General features: G+C 27.2%; 1 protein-coding gene across 1 annotated transcript in view; it reads right to left on the reverse strand.

Moving 5' to 3' along the window:
* Positions 1-18,914, reverse strand: part of LOC117175341 (UDP-glucose:glycoprotein glucosyltransferase) — a 99,453-nt gene that overhangs the window by 55,639 nt on the left and 24,900 nt on the right. Inside the window, exons 7-8 of the mRNA XM_033365049.1 lie at positions 13,400-13,842; positions 1,158-1,760 (exon numbers count right to left, since the gene is read on the reverse strand). Coding sequence (XP_033220940.1) covers positions 1,158-1,760; positions 13,400-13,842 — 1,046 coding nt within the window. The remainder of the gene's footprint in view (positions 1-1,157; positions 1,761-13,399; positions 13,843-18,914) is intronic.

Consider the following 18,914-nt stretch of genomic DNA (forward strand, 5'->3'; position numbering starts at 1 on the left):
GCTTCAGAGGATTTCAAAATATTTCAAAAAGATCTCACAGATTTAAAAAGTTTTTACAAATATTTAAATATACCTATGAGGATTTCAAAAGATTTCTGAGAGATCAGAATATATAAAAAATTTCACAAAAATTTCAAAAGATTTCGTAAAATCTAACAAAGATTACAAAGATTTCACCAAAATTACGGAAGATTGAAAAAAATTATCATAATTTAAAAATATTTCAGAAAAATGTAAACAAGATTTGAACGATCTCCCGACGATTTCACAAAGATTCTAAAAGATTTTAGAATATTAGAAAAGTTTTCATAAAGATTTGACAATATTTTAAACAATTGTACAGAGATTTCGAAGATTGTAAACATTTCAGAAAGATCTCAAAAATTTTAAAAGTTTTTATCAATATTTAAATATACTACAGAGGATTTCAAAAGATTTTAGAAATATCTGAAAATATAAAAAATTGCACAGATAATTCAAAGATTTCACCAAAATTGCAAAAAATTTCGTGAAATCTAACAAGGATTTCAAAGATTTTACCAAAATTACGGAAGATGAAAAAATATTTCAAAAGCTTGAACTAAGATTTACAAATATTTCAAAAATATTTTAATATTCCAGATGATTTCAAAAGATTTCAGGGAGATTTCAGAAAATAAAAAAAGTTTAACCATGATTTCAAAAACTTCCCGAAGATTTTAAAATTATTTCAAAAGATTTTAGAATATTTAAAAAGTTGTCATAACGATTTTAGAAGAAATAAATAAATCTAACAAATATTTTACAAGATTTAAAAAAATAATTAAAAGATTTCGAAGATTACAGAAAGATTTCAAAAGATTTCAGATAATTTAAAAAGCTTTAACAAATATTTAAGAAGATTAAAACAAATCGAACAAAATATTTCAGAAATATTTCAATATTTCAGAAAAACCTCAAAGATTTCACATATATTTAAATAAAGAAGATTTCAAAAGATATCAAAAAGTCTACAAAATATTTTAAAGATTTCAAAAGATTTTATAATACTTCAAAAAATTTCACAAAAATTTCAATACCAATCAAAAGCTTTCACCCACTAAAAAAAAATGCAGAGAAATCGGACAAAAATTTCAAAAATAAAATAATTAGTTGAATAAATTTTCCAAGTCTCTTACCAAGTACTCGAGCGTTTCATGGAGCAATTTCCTGCCTTCAGCCAATTTCAAGTCTAAAACGACCCAGAAGGAATACAAATGTCGCGCACTACTCTTACGCGGTACAAAAATGTAGCGGGACTTTTTCATAATCCACGAGGAAATATCTTGTGGACTCCACTTGACGAAATCCGTATCTTCGGGAACTGTTCCGATCAGATTCAACCACATGTCCTTCTCCATTTTAAGAACTCGCTCATTCAGCCTGGGCATCACGTTCGGCTGGCTCATCAGATATTCAATAACGTCGTCTCCTTCGGTCAATTCGCCTTTGTAAACTGCTTTTTGAATTGCTGGAGTTTGCGTCATTATCGTCGACAAAACTGCCTCTTCGAAGGATTCTGCATTCAGTAGATTTGAGGCGAGAGGGATGCCATTGAGCAGAGCTTGCGGATAGGTTTTGAAACCTGTGCGTTTCACGAAATCACTCGCGAGGTGTCGACCCACATCGTATTCGGATTCCTCGCCCAAAATGTAACTAATATCCGCCTTTGGATCTCTTGCTTTGATTGCCTTCTTCACATCACTCACTTCCGGCCCTTCGGGACCGATAAAATTGCTCAACTGCAATTCAGAAAATGTTAAACATAGCAGTCGAAGATTTCACAAATATTTAAATACTTCAGACGATTTCAAAATATTTCAAAAGCTTTAAGAAAAGATAAATAAATCTAACAGAGATTTTAAACCATTTTAAAGTGTCTTACAGAGTTTTCAAAGATTTCGCAGACTTCAAACGATTTTAGAATATTCCAAAACTTTTACAAATATTTACGAAGATTTAAAAAAATCTAAAAAATATTTTAATAAATTCAAAATATTTCAGAGGATTTCATATTTCAATTTGAATAAATTTCAAAAAATCTTACAAAGATTAAAACAATTTCAAAATATTTCAAAAAGATCTGAAAGATTTTTAAATATTTTAAAAGATTTTAAAAAATCTTACAAAGATCGCAAACATTTTTTAATATTTCAAAGCTTTTACAAATACTTAAGAAGCTAGAAAAAAATCTAAAAATATTTTAAAGAATTCAAAATATTTCAGAGGATTTCATATTCCAATTTGAATAAATTAAAAAAAATCTTACAAAGATTAAAAAAATTTCAATATATTTGAGAAATATTTAAATACTTCAGAGGATTTCAAAATATTTCAAAAAGATCTGAAAGATTTTCAAATATTTTAACTTACAGAGATTTCAAACATTTCAAAATATTTCAGAAATATTTCAATCCTTCAGAGGATTTCGTAATATTTCAAAAAGATCCGAAAGATATTAAAATATTTCAAAAAGTCTTACAAAGATTTAAAAAATTTCAATATATTTCAGAAGTATTTCAATACTTAAGAGGATTTCAAAATATTTCAAAAAGATCTACAAGATTTTTAAATATTTTAAAAGATTTTAAAAAAGCTTACAAAGATCGCAAACATTTAAAAATATTTCAGAGCTTTCACAAATACTTAAGAAGCTATAAAAAAATCGAAAACATATTTCAGAGAATTTCATATTTCAATTTGAATAAATTTCAAAAAATCTTACAAAGATTTAAAAAATTTCAATATATTTCAGAAATATTTCAATACTTCAGAGGATTTTAAAATATTTCAAAAAGATCTGAAAGATTTTCAAATATTTTAAAAGATTTTAAAAAATCTTACAGAGATTTCAAACATTTCAAAATATTTCAGAAATATTTAAATCCTTCAGAGGATTTCGTAATATTTCAAAAAGATCCGAAAGATATTAAAATATTTCAAAAAATCTTACAAAGATAAAAAAAATTTCAATATATTTCAGAAGTATTTCAATACTTAAGAGGATTTCAAAATATTTCAAAAAGATCTACAAGATTTTTAAATATTTTAAAAGATTTTAAAAAAGCTTACAAAGATCGCAAACATTTAAAAATATTTCAGAGCTTTCACAAATACTTAAGAAGCTATAAAAAAATCGAAAACATATTTCAGAGAATTTCATATTTCAATTTGAATAAATTTCAAAAAATCTTACAAAGATTAAAAAAATGTCAATATATTTCAGAAATATTTCAATACTTCAGAGGATTTCAAAATATTTCAAAAAGATCCGAAAGATCTTAAAATATTTCAAAACATCTTACAAAGATTAAAACAATTTCAAAATATTTCAAAAAGATCTGAAAGATTTTTAAATATTTTAAAAGATTTTAAAAAATCTCACAAAGATCGCAAACATTTTATAATATTTCAAAGCTTTTACAAATACTTAAGAAGCTAGAAAAAATCTAAAAATATTTTTAAGAATTCAAAATATTTCAGAGGATTTCATATTTCAATTTGAATAAATTTTAAAAAATCTTACAAAGATTAAAAAAATTTCAATATATTTCAGAAATATTTCAATACTTCAGAGGATTTTAAAATATTTCAAAAAGATCTGAAAGATTTTAAAAAATCTTACAGAGATTTCAAACATTTCAAAATATTTCAGAAATATTTCAATCCTTCAGAGGATTTCGTAATATTTCAAAAAGATCCGAAAGATATTAAAATATTTCAAAAAATCTTACAAAGATTAAAAAAATTTCAATATATTTCAGAAGTATTTCAATACTTAAGAGGATTTCAAAATATTTCAAAAAGATCTACAAGATTTTTAAATATTTTAAAAGATTTTTAAAAATCTTACAAAGATCGCAAACATTTAAAAATATTTCAGAGCTTTCACAAATACTTAAGAAGCTATAAAAAAATCGAAAAAATATTTCAGAGAATTTCATATTTCAATTTGAATAAATTTCAAAAAATCTTACAGACTAAAAAAATTTCAATATATTTCAGAAATATTTCAATACTTCAGAGGATTTCAAAATATTTCAAAAAGATCTGAAAGATTTTTAAATATTTTAAAAGATTTAAAAAAATCTTTCAGAGATTTCATACGATTTTAAAGTGTCGTACAGAGTTCTCAAAGATTTCGCAGACTTGAAAAGATTTTAGAATATTCAAAAACTTTTACAAATATTTACGAAGATTTAAAAAAATCTAAAAAATATTTCAATAAATTCAAAATATTTCAGAGGATTTCATATTTCAATTTTAGTAAATTTCAAAAAATCTTACAAAGATTAAAAAAATTTCAATATATTTCAGAAATATTTCAATACTTCAGAGGATTTTAAAATATTTCAAAAAGATCTAAAAGATTTTAAAATATTTTAAAGCTTTTACAAATACTTAAGAAGCTAGAAAAAAATCAAAAAAATATTTTTAAAAATTCAAAATATTTCAAAGGATTTCATATTTAAATTTGAATACATTTCAAAAAATCTTACGAAGATTAAAAAAGTTTCAATATATTTCAGGAGTATTTCAATACTTAAAAAGATTTGAAAAGAATAAAAAAAACTCTTGCAAAGATTTCAAAAGTTTTCATTAAGATTTAAGAATTTATAAATAAATCCAACAGAGAATTGAAACGATTTCATTTTTTTATATTTCAGAAATATTTAAATACTTTGAAGGATTTCAAAATATTTCAGAAGGATCTAAAAGATTTGAATAAATTTGAAAAAATCTTACAAAGATTTCAAACATTTCAAAATATTTCAATCCTTTACAGGATTTCGTAATATTTCAAAAAAATCCAAAAGATATTAAAATATTTCAAAAAGATCTGAAAGATTTTTAAATGTTTTAAAAGATTTAAAAAAAGCTTACAGAGAATTCCAACATTTCAAAATATTTCAGTACTTCAGAGAATTTCACAATATTTCAAACAGATCTAAAAGATTTTTAAATATTTTGAAAGATTTTAAAAAAATTTTACAGAGATTTTTAAAAATATTTTTAAAGATTTAAAAAAATCTTACAGAGATTTCAAACATTTCAAAATATTTCAATAATTCAGAGGATTTCGTAATATTTCAAAAAGATCCAAAAGATATTAAAATATTTCAAAAAATCTTACAAGATTTTAAACATTTCAAAATATTTCAGAAAGATAGAAAAGATTTGAAAAGAAAAAAACTCTTACAAAGATTTCAAAAGTTTTTATAAAGATTTAAGAAAATATAAATAAATCCAACAGAGATTTGAAAAGATTAAATTTTTTTTTTAATATTTCAGAAATATTTCAATACTTTTAAGGATTTAAAAATATTTCAGAATGTTCTACAAGATTTCAAAAAATCTTACGAAGATTGCAAACATTTCAAAATATTTCAAAGCCTTCACAAATACTTAAGAAGATATAAAAAAATCGAAAAAATATTTTTAAAAATTCAATTTATTTCAAAGGATTCCATATTTCAGAAAGATTTAAAAGATTTAAAAAAATCTAACACAGATTTCGAACATTTCAAACTATTTCAGATATATTTCAGTACTTCCAAGTATTTGAAAATATTTCAAAAAGATCTAAAAGATTTGAAAAGATTTTAAAAAATCTAACAAAGATTTCAAACATTTCAAAATATTTTAATAATTCCGAGGATTTCAAAATATTTCAAAAAGATCTAAAAGATTTAAAAATATTTCAAAAAATCTTACAAAGATTTTAAGCATTTCAAAATATTTCAATACTTCAGAGGATTTCAAAAGATTTCAAAAAGATCTAAAAGACTTTCACAACTATTTAAATACTTCAAAGGATTTTAAAATATTTCAAAAGTTTTAATAAAGATTAAAGAAAATATAAATAAATCTATTAGGGATTTCAATCGATTATAAAATACGGGACAGAGTTTTAAAAGATTTCGCAGACTTCGAACGATTTGAGATTATTCAAAAACTTTCACAAATATTTAAGAAGATTTAAAAAAAATAATTCAGAAAATTTCAGAGGGTTTCAAAATATTTCACAAAGATTTAAAAATATTTAAATAAATTTCAAAAAATCTTACAAAGATTTCCAAATTTTTTTAACATTCCAGAAATTTTCAATATTTCAGAGGATTTCAGAATATTGCAGAAAGACCTACAAGATTTAAAACGATTTCATAAAATCTTACAAACAGTTCAAAATATTTCACAACTAATTGAATACTTCAGAGAATTTTCAAATATTTCAAAGACTTTCATAAAGTTTTAAGAAAATATAAATAAATCTAACAGAGATTTCAAACAATTGTAAACAATCAAACAGAAATTTAAAAGACGTTGCAAAGACTTCAAACAATTTAATATTATTCAAAAGCTTTCACAAATATTTAAGAAGATATAAAAAATGCTAAAAAAATATTTCAAAATATTCAAAATATGTCAGAGTATTTCATATTTCAGAAAGATCTAAGAAAATTAAGAAAATCAATAATTTAATAATTCATAGGATTTCAAAATATTTCAGAAATATGTGAACGATTTTAACAACCATTTAAATACTTCGAAAGATTTCAAAATATTTAAAAATATTCCAAAAGCTTTCATAAAGATTTAAGAAAATATAAATAAATATAACAGAGATTTCAAACGATTTAAAAAAAAAAAATCTTACAAAGATTTCAAATATTTTGCAAAGATTTCAAACGATTTCAGATTATTCAAAAGCTTTCACCAACAAATAAGAAGATATGAAAATATTTAAAATATTTGAAAATTTAAAAATATTTCAGAGGATTTTAAAATATTTTAGAAAGATCTAAAAGATTTAAAAAGATTTCAAACAATCTTACAAAGATTTCAAACATTTCAAAATATTTCAGAAATATTTAAATAATTCAGAGGATTTCAAAATATTTCAGAAAAATCTGACAGATTTTCATATCTATTTAAATACTTTTTCAAAGATTTCGCAAAGACTTGAAACAATTTTAAATTATTCAAAAGAATTCACAAACATATAAGAAGATATCAAAATATCTAAAAAATATTTCAAATATTAATTTTTTTTTTAAATCTTATAAAGATTTCAAACAATTCAAAATATTTCAAAATACTTCAAAAATATTTCAATAATTTAGATTTCACAACATTTAAAAAAGATCTAAAAGATTTGAAAAGATTTGAAAAGATTTAAAAAAGACTTACAAAGATTTCAAAAGCTTTCATAAAGGTTTAAGAAAATATAAATAAATCCAACTGAAATTTGAAACGATTTAAATTTTGTTTAAACATGTGCGAAATATTTCAATACTTTAGAGGATTTCAAAATATTTTAAAATATTCCAAATTCTTTCATAAAGAAATTCATAAATTCTTTCAGAAAAGAAAATATCTCAAAAATATTTCAAATATTAAAAAATTTCAAAATATTTCAGAATGATCTAAAAGATTTAAAAATGATTCAAAAAATCTTATAAAAATTTCAAACATTTCAAAATAATTCAAAAGTTTTCACAAAATTTTATGAAGATATAAAAAAATATAAAAAACATTTCAATAATTCCGGGAATTTCAAAATATTTCAAAAAGATCTAAAACCTTTTAAAAGATTTTTAACATTTCAAAATATTTCAATACATTTGAGGATTTCAAAATATTTCAGAAAGATCTAAAATATTTTCACAACTATTTAAATACTTCAAAGGATTTCAAAATATTTCAAAATATTCCAAAGGCTTTCATAAAGATTGAAGAAAATATATATAAATCTAACAGAGATTTCAAAAGATTTTAAAAAATAGTACAAAGATTTCAAAGATTTCGAAAAGACTTCTAAAGATTTTAGATTATTTAAAAGCTTTCACAAATATATAAGAAGATATCAAAATATCTAAAAAATATTTAAAATGTTAAAAAATTTACAAATATTTCAGAGTATTTCAGAATATTTCAGAAAGATCTAAAAGATTTTAGAATATTTCAAAAGCTATCACAAATATTTAAGAAAAAATGCAACTGCTTGGTTGAAAATTTAACAATCTTGTTAAAAACTCATACTTTTTGGTTAAAAATTCAACTATTTAGTATAAAATTCTACATTATTGTTAACAAATCTTATTATGATGTTGGAAAGTGAACAGGAATCTTCTTTATGTGAAAATTTACCTATTTTTTTGAAGTTTTTTTTTTAAATTTATCTGTTTTAGAATAAATTTCATCTTTCTTTAAAAAAAAATGCAACTATTTGGTTGAAAATTTAACTGTTTGGAAGAAATGTACTTTTTGTTTAAATTTAATATTTTAATATGGAAAACAGAAATGAAGTCTTTTTTAGATGAAAATTCCACTATCTTGTTTAATTTTTCGTTTAAATTAAAAATTCATCCGTTTTGAGAGAAATTTTATCATTTTTGGATAAAAAAACCCATCTTATATAGTAAAAAATACATTTTTTTCTTTAGAATAAATTAATAAATTTCAAAATTAAAAATTTGTATCTGAAATACTGTTTTATTCTGTTCATAAAAGATTCTATGTTTAAAATATTACAAGATTAAAGTGCTGGTATTTGAATAATAATGCTAAAGGAAAAGAAAAAATTCGTCAAATATTTATTTGAAAATTTATCTTCTTGATTAAAAAATTCATCTGTTTTAGTAGAAATTTATTTTTTTTTTTAATGAAAATGCAACTTTTTGCTCAAAAATCATTCTTCTTTGCTTGTGTATTCAACTATTTTCTTTGCAAGATTTGGTTGAATCACTTTGTTACGAACTTAACAATTTTGTTAAAAATTATTCCTTTTTGGTTAAATAAATTCGTCTTTTTGGTTTAAAAATTCAATTTTCTTCGTAAAAACTTCATTTTTGTTAAAAAAATCATATTTTTTTCTTAAAAAGTAAACTGGAATCTTTTTTGGATGGAAATTCAACTATTTTTTAATAAAAAAAAAGTTCATCTGTTTTAAGAAAAGTTACATCCTTTTGAATAAAAATTCATCTTTTTGCATTCAAAATTCATTTTTTTTTTCGTAAAAACTTATTTCATGTTTAAAAATTCATATTTTGATCGTGAAAAGTAACTGAAATCTTTTTTAGTTGAAATTTTACCATTCTTTTAGCATTGATTTTTTAAAAATTCTCCTTAGAAATAATTTTGTAGCAAAAAGTTGCATTTCCATAAAAAAAAAGAAATTTCTACTAAAACAGATAAATTTTTTAAATCAAAAATATAAATTTTATAAAAAAATAGGTAAATTTTCTGCTAAAAAACATTTCAGTTACTTTTCAGGATCAAAATATGAATTTTTAAACAAGAAATAAGTTTATTTTTAAAAAAATGTAACTTTTCTTAAAACAGATTAACTTCTTTTGTGATAAAAAAATAGTTGAATTGTCATCCAAAAAAGATTCCAGTTGACTTTTTAAGATAAAAATATGATTTTTTAAACAAAAATGAAGTTTTTACGAAAAAAAATTAAATTTTCAATCCAAAAAGATGAATTTATTCAACCAAAAAGGAATAATTTTTAACAAAAAGCAAAAATAGCATTTTCGTTTCAAACAAAAAAAAAAACAAAGAAATTTATACTAAAACAGATGAATTTGTTCAATCACGAAGATAAATTTTCAGATAAATATTTTACATTTTCTGTTTAAAAAGATTCCAGTTGGCATTTCACAATCAAAATATGAATTTTCAGAAAAGAAATCAGTTTCCTTAAAGAAAATTTAATTTTAAATCCAGAAAGACGAATTTTAAATAAAAAAGGATATCTGTTTAACAAAACTGTCGAATTCCTCACCAAATAGTTGCATTTTTGTCCAAAAAGATGAAATTACTCTTGAAACAGATGCATTTTTATTTCAAAACAAAAAAAAAAACAAATTTAAAAAATATATATTTGAATAAAAAAATCTTTAAAATATTCTAACCAAAAATAAGGTTTTGCGAAATAAAATTGAATTTTCAATTCAAAAATACTAATTTTTTCAACGAAAAATAATGGAATTTTTAATAAAATAGTTGAATTCTCTACCTGTAGTTGCATTTCTATCCAAGAAAGAGGAAATTTACGCTAAAACAGATGAATTAAAGAAAAGCGACAATTTTTTTTGAAGTTGAGCTTTCATCACGCGAAGATTTAATTTCTTTTTTAAGATCAAAATATAAATTTTAAATAAAAAGTAAATTTTCAACGAAATCATTAAATTTTGAAAAAACAGTAGAATTTTCAAACAAAAAGTATGATTATTGCAAAAATAGTTAAAATTTTCAATCAAACATTTTGCATTTTTATCCAAAAATGAGAAAATTTCTCTCAAAACGGATGAACATTTTGTTCAAAACAAAAATTCAACAAGATAGTTGAATTTTCATCCAGAAAATACTTAATTTCTGTTTTCCACATTGAAATATTAAATTTAAACAAAAAGTACATTTCTGTGAAAGAGTTAAATTTTCAACAGAACAAAATTTTCAACCAAAAAGTATGACTTTTCAAAAAAAAAGTTGAATTTTCAACCAAAAAGTATGACTTTTCAAAAAAAAAGTTGAATTTTCAACCAAATAGTTGCATTTTTTTTAAGAAAGATAAAATTTATTCTAAAACAGATGAATTAAAAAAAATTTCAAAAAAATAGTTAAATTTTCACATAAGGAAGATTTCTGTTCACTTTCCAACACCATAATAAGATTTGTTAACAATAATGTAGACTTTTCTATTAAATAGTTGAATTTTTAACCAAGCAATTGCATTTTTTTTAAATATTTGTGACAGCTTTTGAAATATTGTACAATCTTTTGAAATCCTCTGAAGTATATTTAAATATTTTTGTGAAATCGTTTGAGGTCTTATATTTCTTTCTGAAATTATTCGAAATCCTCTGAAGTATTGAAACATTTCTGAAATATATTCAAATATTTTGAAACGTTGGACATCTTTCTAAGATTTTTTGAAATATTTTGAAATATTTTAGATTGTTTGAAATCTTCGTAAGATTTTTCGGAATCTTTAAAAATCTTTTAGATCTTTCTGGAATATTTTGAAATTTTTTAATATTTAAAATATTTTTTAGATATTTTCATATCTTGTTATATATTTGTGAAAGATATTGATTAATCTAAAATTCGTTTCAAGTCTTTGTGAAATCATTGAAAAATGTTTACAATTTTTTAAAATCGTTTGAAATCTCTGTTAGATTTATTTATATTTTCTTAAATCTTTATGAAAGCTTTTGGAATATTTTAAAATATTTTGAAAAGTATTGAAATATTTGAATAAATTAAAATCGCTCAAAATCTTTGTTGGATTTATTTATATATTTTCTTATATCTTTTAAAATGTTTAAAATCTTTGTAAGATTTTTAAAAATTTTGTTAAGATTTTTTGAAATCTTTTGAAATCTTTTAAAATTTGTTAGATCTTTCTGAAATATTTTGAAATCTTCTGATGTATTTATATATTTTAAATTGTTGAAAATCTTTCAAAAGGTTTTAGATCTTTTTGAAATCTTTTAAAATTTTTTAGATCTTTCTGAAATATTTTGAAATTTTCTGATGTATTTAAATATTTTAAAATGTTGAGAATCTTTTAAAAGTTTTTAGATCTTTTTGAAATCTTTTGAAATCTTTAAAAATTTTTTAAGATCTTTCTGAAATATTTTGAAATTTTCTGATGTATTTAAATATTTTAAATTTTTAAAAATCTTTTAAAAGGTTTTAGATCTTTTTGAAATATTTAGAAATAATTTTAAAAAGTTAATAAAATAGTTAAAATGTTCTCAATCAGTTTGCATTTGTTATCCAAAAATGAGTGAAGTTCTCTCAAAACGGATTAATTTTTAATTTAAAACAAAAATTCAATAAGATAGTTAAATTTTTATCCAAAACAGATTTCATTTCTGTTTTACACATTAAAATATGAAATTCAAACAAAAAGAACATTTCTGCGAAACAGTAAAATTTTCAACAAAACAGAATTTTTAACCAAAAAGTATGACTTCTCAAAAAAGAGTTGAATTTTCAACCAAACAGTTACATTTTTTCTTCAATATTTGTGAAAGCTTTTGAAATATTGTAAAATCTTTTGAAATCTTATGAAATATTTGTGAAATCTTTTGAGATCTTATAGATCTTTCTGAAATTATTCGAAATCCTCTGAAGTATTGAAACATTTCTTAAATATATTCAAATATTATGAAAGGTTTGAAATCTTTGTAACATTTTTTGAAATATTTTATGATCTTTTAACATCTTTTAGATCTTTCTAAAATATTTTGAAATCCTGCGAAGTATTGAAATATTTTGAAATATTTAAAAATCTTTTAGATCTTTTTGAAATATTTTGAAATCCTCTAAAGTATTGAAATAATTTGAAATATTTTGAAAACTTTGTAAGATTTTTTGATATTCATTCAAATCTTTGAAATTTTTTTAGATTTTTTTGAATCTTTTAGATCTTTCTGAAATATTTTTAAATTGTTAAATATTTGAAATATTTTTTAGATACTTTCATATCATCTTACAAATTTGTGAACGCTTTTGAATAATCTAAAATCGTTTGAGGTCTTTGCGAAATCTTCGAAATCTTTGTACGATTTTTAAAATCGTTTGAAACCTCTGCTGGATTTATTTATATTTTCTGAAATGTTTATGAAAGCTTTTGGAATATTTTTAAATATTTTGAAATCCTTTGAAATATTTAAATAGTTGTGAAAATCTTTTAGATCTTTCTGAAATATTTTAAAATCCTTTAAAGTATTGAAATATTTCTGAAAGATTAAAAAAAAAATTTAATCGTTTAAAATCTATGTTGGATTTATTTATATTTTCTTAAATCTTTATGAAGGCTTTTGAAATCTTTGTAAAACTTTTTTTCATCTTTTCAAATCTTTTCAAATCTTTTAGATCTTTTTGAAATATTTTGAAATCCTCTGTTGTTTGAACATTTAATTTTTGTAGAGAAAAGTCGTCTTTTGGCCTGAAGATGAAACAATTTAGATAAACTTTAATTTCTTTCTTCATTGAAAAATCTTTATTTGTTGAAAATTCGTCTTTTTGGGTTAAAAATTCTTTTTTGTGAAAATTTAACTGTTATGTTAAAAACATAATTATTTTCTTGAAAATTCAAGTATTTTGTAAAAAAAAAACACCATCTTATATAGAAAAAATACATTTTTGTTTTTGTTTAAATTAAATAAATAAATTTGAAAATTTTAAATTTCTATCTGAAATACTGTTTTATTCACTTTATAAAAGATTCTATGTCAAAAGTATTATAAAATTAAAATGCTATTTGAATATTAATGATCAAGGAAAATGAAAAATTAAATTAGCCAAAGGAAAAATGAGGGAATTTTGAAAATTAAGTTCTCGAAAGGTCCCTGATACTCACCTCCGATAAAAAGTGAAGAGCCTCTTTGGGAGTTTTGCTTTCCGCAAAATAATGGAAAGCATTATTGACAGCGATGCTCGGATCTTGTAGTCCAGTGAGAGAAGTGTCATAATTCATAATGAAGACGAAACCAAGTCGAAGAGGAGCAGAGTGAGAATAGAGAGATTCAGCCAGAGAAAAAAGAGGCATCGATTCTGGACTTAATGGGTCGATTATCATCACCAAATTGTACAGATTTCGACGAACATTTCTTAGCATTCCGGGGAAAGTTGGACGCAAAAGTTCTGTCAGGGAAGCTGGCCATCTACTGTAACGAGAATCGTTTTCGATATCATTCACCCAGATTATTGCCGAGTCTCTTATGTCTATCGCGAAATCCTGACTGTCCACGTTTCCAGACAGATCCAAAGACAGGAGTTTTCCCATTTTTTTGTTACTGAATCCTGGAAAGAAAGAATGTAATCAATATAATTTAATATAAATATTTTTTTTTGTATTACAAAGTATGTATAATATATAATGCATATTAGAAAATTATATATTATTTATATATATAATTTTGCATTTATTTTAAATTTTACTATTTGATTAAAAATTGAACTACGTCTTTGAAAATTCGTTTCTTTTTGGCCTGAAAATTCACTTTCTTCAACTGAAAATTTAACTATTATATTTTTCGTTGAAAATTAATCTTTATTAGTTGATATACATCCTAATGTATAAAACGGGGAGAGCTGTGAAACTTTGAATTGAGAACCACGGCTTTGGAATTTTACTTTCAAATATTCAAGTTTCCCAACTCTCCCTTGACGAGCTTGCTTTGGTCACCCTATTATTCTTAGCTGGTATGGGCCGAAGCCAGTCAACGTTGGGACTGCGAACTATGGAAAACTCCAGTCTACCATCCGCGAGCTAACCCCACCGAGAGACGGAACCAGGAAGTCAAGAAGGGACTCCGATTACGGCTCACAGCTCAGACTCAGCGCACATGGGGCCGATACCTGCCGGAGATCCTATTCGGACTTCGCCGACGGCGCAATGCGGCGACTGACAGCACTCCCAGTTATCTCCTGATGGGTAAGACCATCCCAATACCTGAAGAATGGCGTCTAAAAACTCCATCACCTCCAGCACCGGGAGTTAGCCCCGCAGGGGATCGACGACAGCGGCAAGACCAAGCACGGGAGCATCAACAAACTTACCAAGCAAGATACACGGCCGAGCCAACAGCACCCCGATACGCCATCGGAGATTGGGTTATTGCAACCAACCACCATCTCTCCAACAAGGCAGAGGGATACAATGCCGCTCTAGACCACTGTCGGATTGGACCCTACCAGGTGACTCATCATGTTTCCGGAGACGTCTACTGGATTCATAAAGATGGGCGACAACAGAAGGTTCACGGAAAGGATGTTTGGCCAGCACCTGAGGGCCGCTATAATTATCAACGGGTTAGCGAGGTCAGCGAGGAGCCGCCTCACACGGAAGAACCTTCCCCGAGCCCCAACGAAGGAAGCTATCCACCACCAGCTCCGGACGGAGCTACTATTACTAGCATTGACGCTGAGCCATGCTCAAAAACTCTCGTCCGAGCCTCACAGGTCCCAGCCGAAGACATCCATGCACCAGGCCCATCGGGTCTGCAGCGTCCGCAAGCTGAGTCGCAATCTACCTCTATGATTGGCGCGGAGCCATACTTAACAACGCTCGTCCGAGCACCACAGGTCTCAGCCCGAAACAGGCGTGCAACAGACCCGCCCGGTCAAACACCATTGCCGAATTCAACACGACCAGGCCCTAATGTCACCATAGTAGAGCCCGCAGATAGGGGAGAAGATCTCTGCATGGATTCCTCGAGAGAGGACCCCGACAATGCCAGCGGGAGTTACAAACTTCGCCGTAGGCGTCTAGCGAATTATCGGGATGCCCGACCTTACACGCGTAAGGTGCACAACCGCGTTCGACCAATGTAAATTCGGTAAATAAATATGTAAGTCACAACAAGACCAAAGCAAGACTCTATCCGAAAGGGGGTGAATTGATATACATCCTAATGTATAAAAAGGGGAGAGCTGTGAAACTGTGAATTGAGAACCACGGGTTTGGAATTTTACTTTCAAATATTCAAGTTTCCCAACTCTCCCTTGACGAGCTTGCTTTGGTCACCCTGTTATTCTTAGGTACCTGAGTGCCGGTCTCAGGCTCGACGTACGTGAATAGCGACCTTTGGACGGGTGTGGGAAATTTCCACGATTCAAGCGTCGCTTTCACCGCACAGAGATTCTCCATCTCATCCATCTCTCCATCTCAACCTTTTCTCAGGACTCACGTACAAATACTTCAAAAAGCAATTATTATTTTATATATATTTTATACGGCAACTTATATATGTTTATAATACTTTATATATATATATTTTATTATATTACTACCATTCTCATTACTATATATATATATATATCGATAGGCAGGCATGCCTTATAGAACTGAATCTTACATTTATACACCTGATATCACGCTAATATTTTACATAACGATGGGAATGTCAGCATTATTAAATCTATTTTTATTTTTGCATCACTAGTACTTAGGAAAATTGTAACGCGGAAGAGACGGAGGAAGGTGAGAGCACGCGTCCGATACGCAGCACCCGCGTGCAATGACAACATTGGCGCGCGGGTCCCCAAAAACGACAGGAAGGGATGAACTCGCAAAACGTCATCCCCTCTAAGCTCAAACCGTACGGAGTGGGGACGTTCCGGCGAGCATGGTCGCACGCCCCGGGGCGACAAGCATAAAGATGCGGGTTTCAGTGACACTCGCCACTCGATTCTTCGTTCGTTTTTCTTGAACGTAGTACGTGAATTGAATTGGAATTATGAATTGATTGCACTAAGGTGAAAATGAGGAGCAGTAAACGGTCAAGAATATCCGGAGAACCGGTTCCTACTGCCAATCGGTTTCAAGCAGTCTCGGAGGATGAGGAAGAGACTCTTAAACGTAAAAACGGAGACTATTCAGATATGGATGACGAAAGTGCCGAAGAGAGCCTTAATGACGAAAACGAAACAAGTGACGCGAAAGCAAAGAAGATAAATATACCGCCTATTGTTATCACAAGGACTATTACAGATTATGCGGAGACGATAAAGAAAATTAAAGGCTATACAATCAGCAAAAACGTAAAAGTCGCAATCACGAAGGAAGGTCTTTCAGTGCGCACGGACATATTAGAGGACTACAATGCAGTAAAACGGGAACTAGATAAGGAAGGAGTTGCATACTTTACCCATGGCTTCAAGGGCCAGAAACAAAGACATTTGGTTCTTAAAGGACGACCAAACATACCATTGGGAGAGATCTACGACGAGATGATGGCCCAGGACGTAGGATGCACACAAGTGACTCTATTAAAAAGTCGTAAACCGGAGCAGAAAAGTGAAAAAATGATTCGTTCAAAAGTGTACCACCCAAATTTTCTGATGGTATTCAGAGCGGATACGGACATGCAAAAAGTGAGGAGTATCAGATATGTGTGCTCGGTACGAATATACTGGGAAGTGTTCAAAAATACAAGACGTGCTACGCAGTGTAGAAGGTGTCAGAAATTCGGGCATGGGACGTCTTTTTGTAAAAACCCACCGAAGTGTGTTAAGTGTATTGGTGATCATCTTACTAGTATGTGCACAAAAACTAAAGAACAACCAGTACAATGTGTCAACTGTATGGGAGCACACCCAGCAAACTTCTCAAAGTGTGATGTTTATCTAAAACATCTGGAAAAATTGGACTCTTTTAAAAGTAAGAAGACATATGACGTCAGGCGTTATACAAGGGAGGAGCCCCCCCCAGAGAACATATAAAAGTTATCCACCGATAACATCCACGACCCCGAAGGTGCTTACAACACAAGGAGCAGCGAAGCACATATGGGGCAATCAGACGGGCGAGGTGCTTACAACCAATGGAGCGGCCAAGCACATAGGAGGAGGAAGGAGCGAGGAAAGCAAATCACAACAGTGGAGGCAGCAGCTCAATTCGGATTTCTGCGAGCTCACCTAGGAACTTCAAAAGCTGAATAACACGTGCAATATAGCGAGGATGCTGAGGTTGGTTAAATTATTAAACGCAAGGTTAAGTTCATGTAAAAATTATCTAGAAAGATTAGAAGTATTCTCAACTATTATTTCCAATGGCAGTGATTAGGTCGAGAACTAGCATATTAAATGTTGCGCATTGGAATGCGAATGGCATACGTAGTAATTTGAGTGAAATAAAAGACTTCTTAAGGGAACATAATATAGACATTATGCTTATAAATGAGACTAAATTAACCCCTAAAGCAAACATATACGTGCCGGGTTATAATAAAATTCGCAAAGATAGATCAAATGGAAGAGGGGGGGAGTCCTCATTTTAATTAAAATGTCAATACGATACCATGAGGTAGACATAAAAACAAAAAGTATTGAAGTGGTAGCAATTAAAATGATGGACAACCTAATATTTGTATCCGCATATAATCCACCACAAAAGAAATTAGACTCAGATGACTTAAGCCTCAGTTTTAAACTAGGGAATAAAGTCTTGCTTTATGGTGATTTAAACTCTAAAAATATAGCATGGAAATGTTTCCGGGGTAATGCAAACGGTTACATTTTTTATGACTATGCTAGCAGAAATATGTTGAAAATCTTAACACCAGATAATTATACGCTCTATCCGTATTCCAATGCGAAACCGAGCGTTGTCGATATTGGCCTTGCTAAGAATTTAAACTGTGATATAGATTTAACCGTTATTGATGAGCTGTCCTCAGATCATAATCCGATCAAAATTGTCTTGGATAGCAAGCCAAGATTTGAAACTTAAACCCGTATATTCCTTAATTATAAAAAGGCCGACTGGCCGAAGCGGTGTCATCAACAAAGCTATGGCCCTCTCAATACCTAAAACAGTGATGAGTGACAAACATAGACCTTTAACACAATACATTAAAAGATTAATTAAAGACAGAAATGCTTTACGTAGAATTTACCAGAGAGTTAATAGTGATGAAGTTAGGAAGATTAAAAATAGACTAGCCAATAAAATTAATAGGGAAATTTCTGAAATTGAAAACTCTAATTGGGACCGGAAATTACAAAATCTAGAAATTAAAGATAATAGCCTATGGAAAATGTCAAAATGCTTAACAAGTAAAAATAAAAATTATACGCCTACACTGCATGGGCCTAGAGGTCTAGCGTTGGAGGATAATGATAAAGCAAATGCACTGCCAGAGCACTATGAGAGGGTCCATCATTTAACGGATAACTTAGGGGACGATGACACCGAGAGGTTCGTCAACGCTGAATATAAACGGGTTCAAAACGAAATAATTAATAAAGAGGATATAGAACTGGTTAGTCCGAGCGAAATTAAGAAAGCAATACTCAGGACTGGATCCAGAAAGGCTCCAGGCCTGGATGGGATACAAAATATTGTTTTAAAAAATTTGCCGAAAAAAGCC

The sequence above is a fragment of the Belonocnema kinseyi genome, chromosome 6 (assembly GCF_010883055.1).
Source record: "Belonocnema kinseyi isolate 2016_QV_RU_SX_M_011 chromosome 6, B_treatae_v1, whole genome shotgun sequence".
In the NCBI taxonomy this organism is placed as follows: domain Eukaryota; kingdom Metazoa; phylum Arthropoda; class Insecta; order Hymenoptera; family Cynipidae; genus Belonocnema; species Belonocnema kinseyi.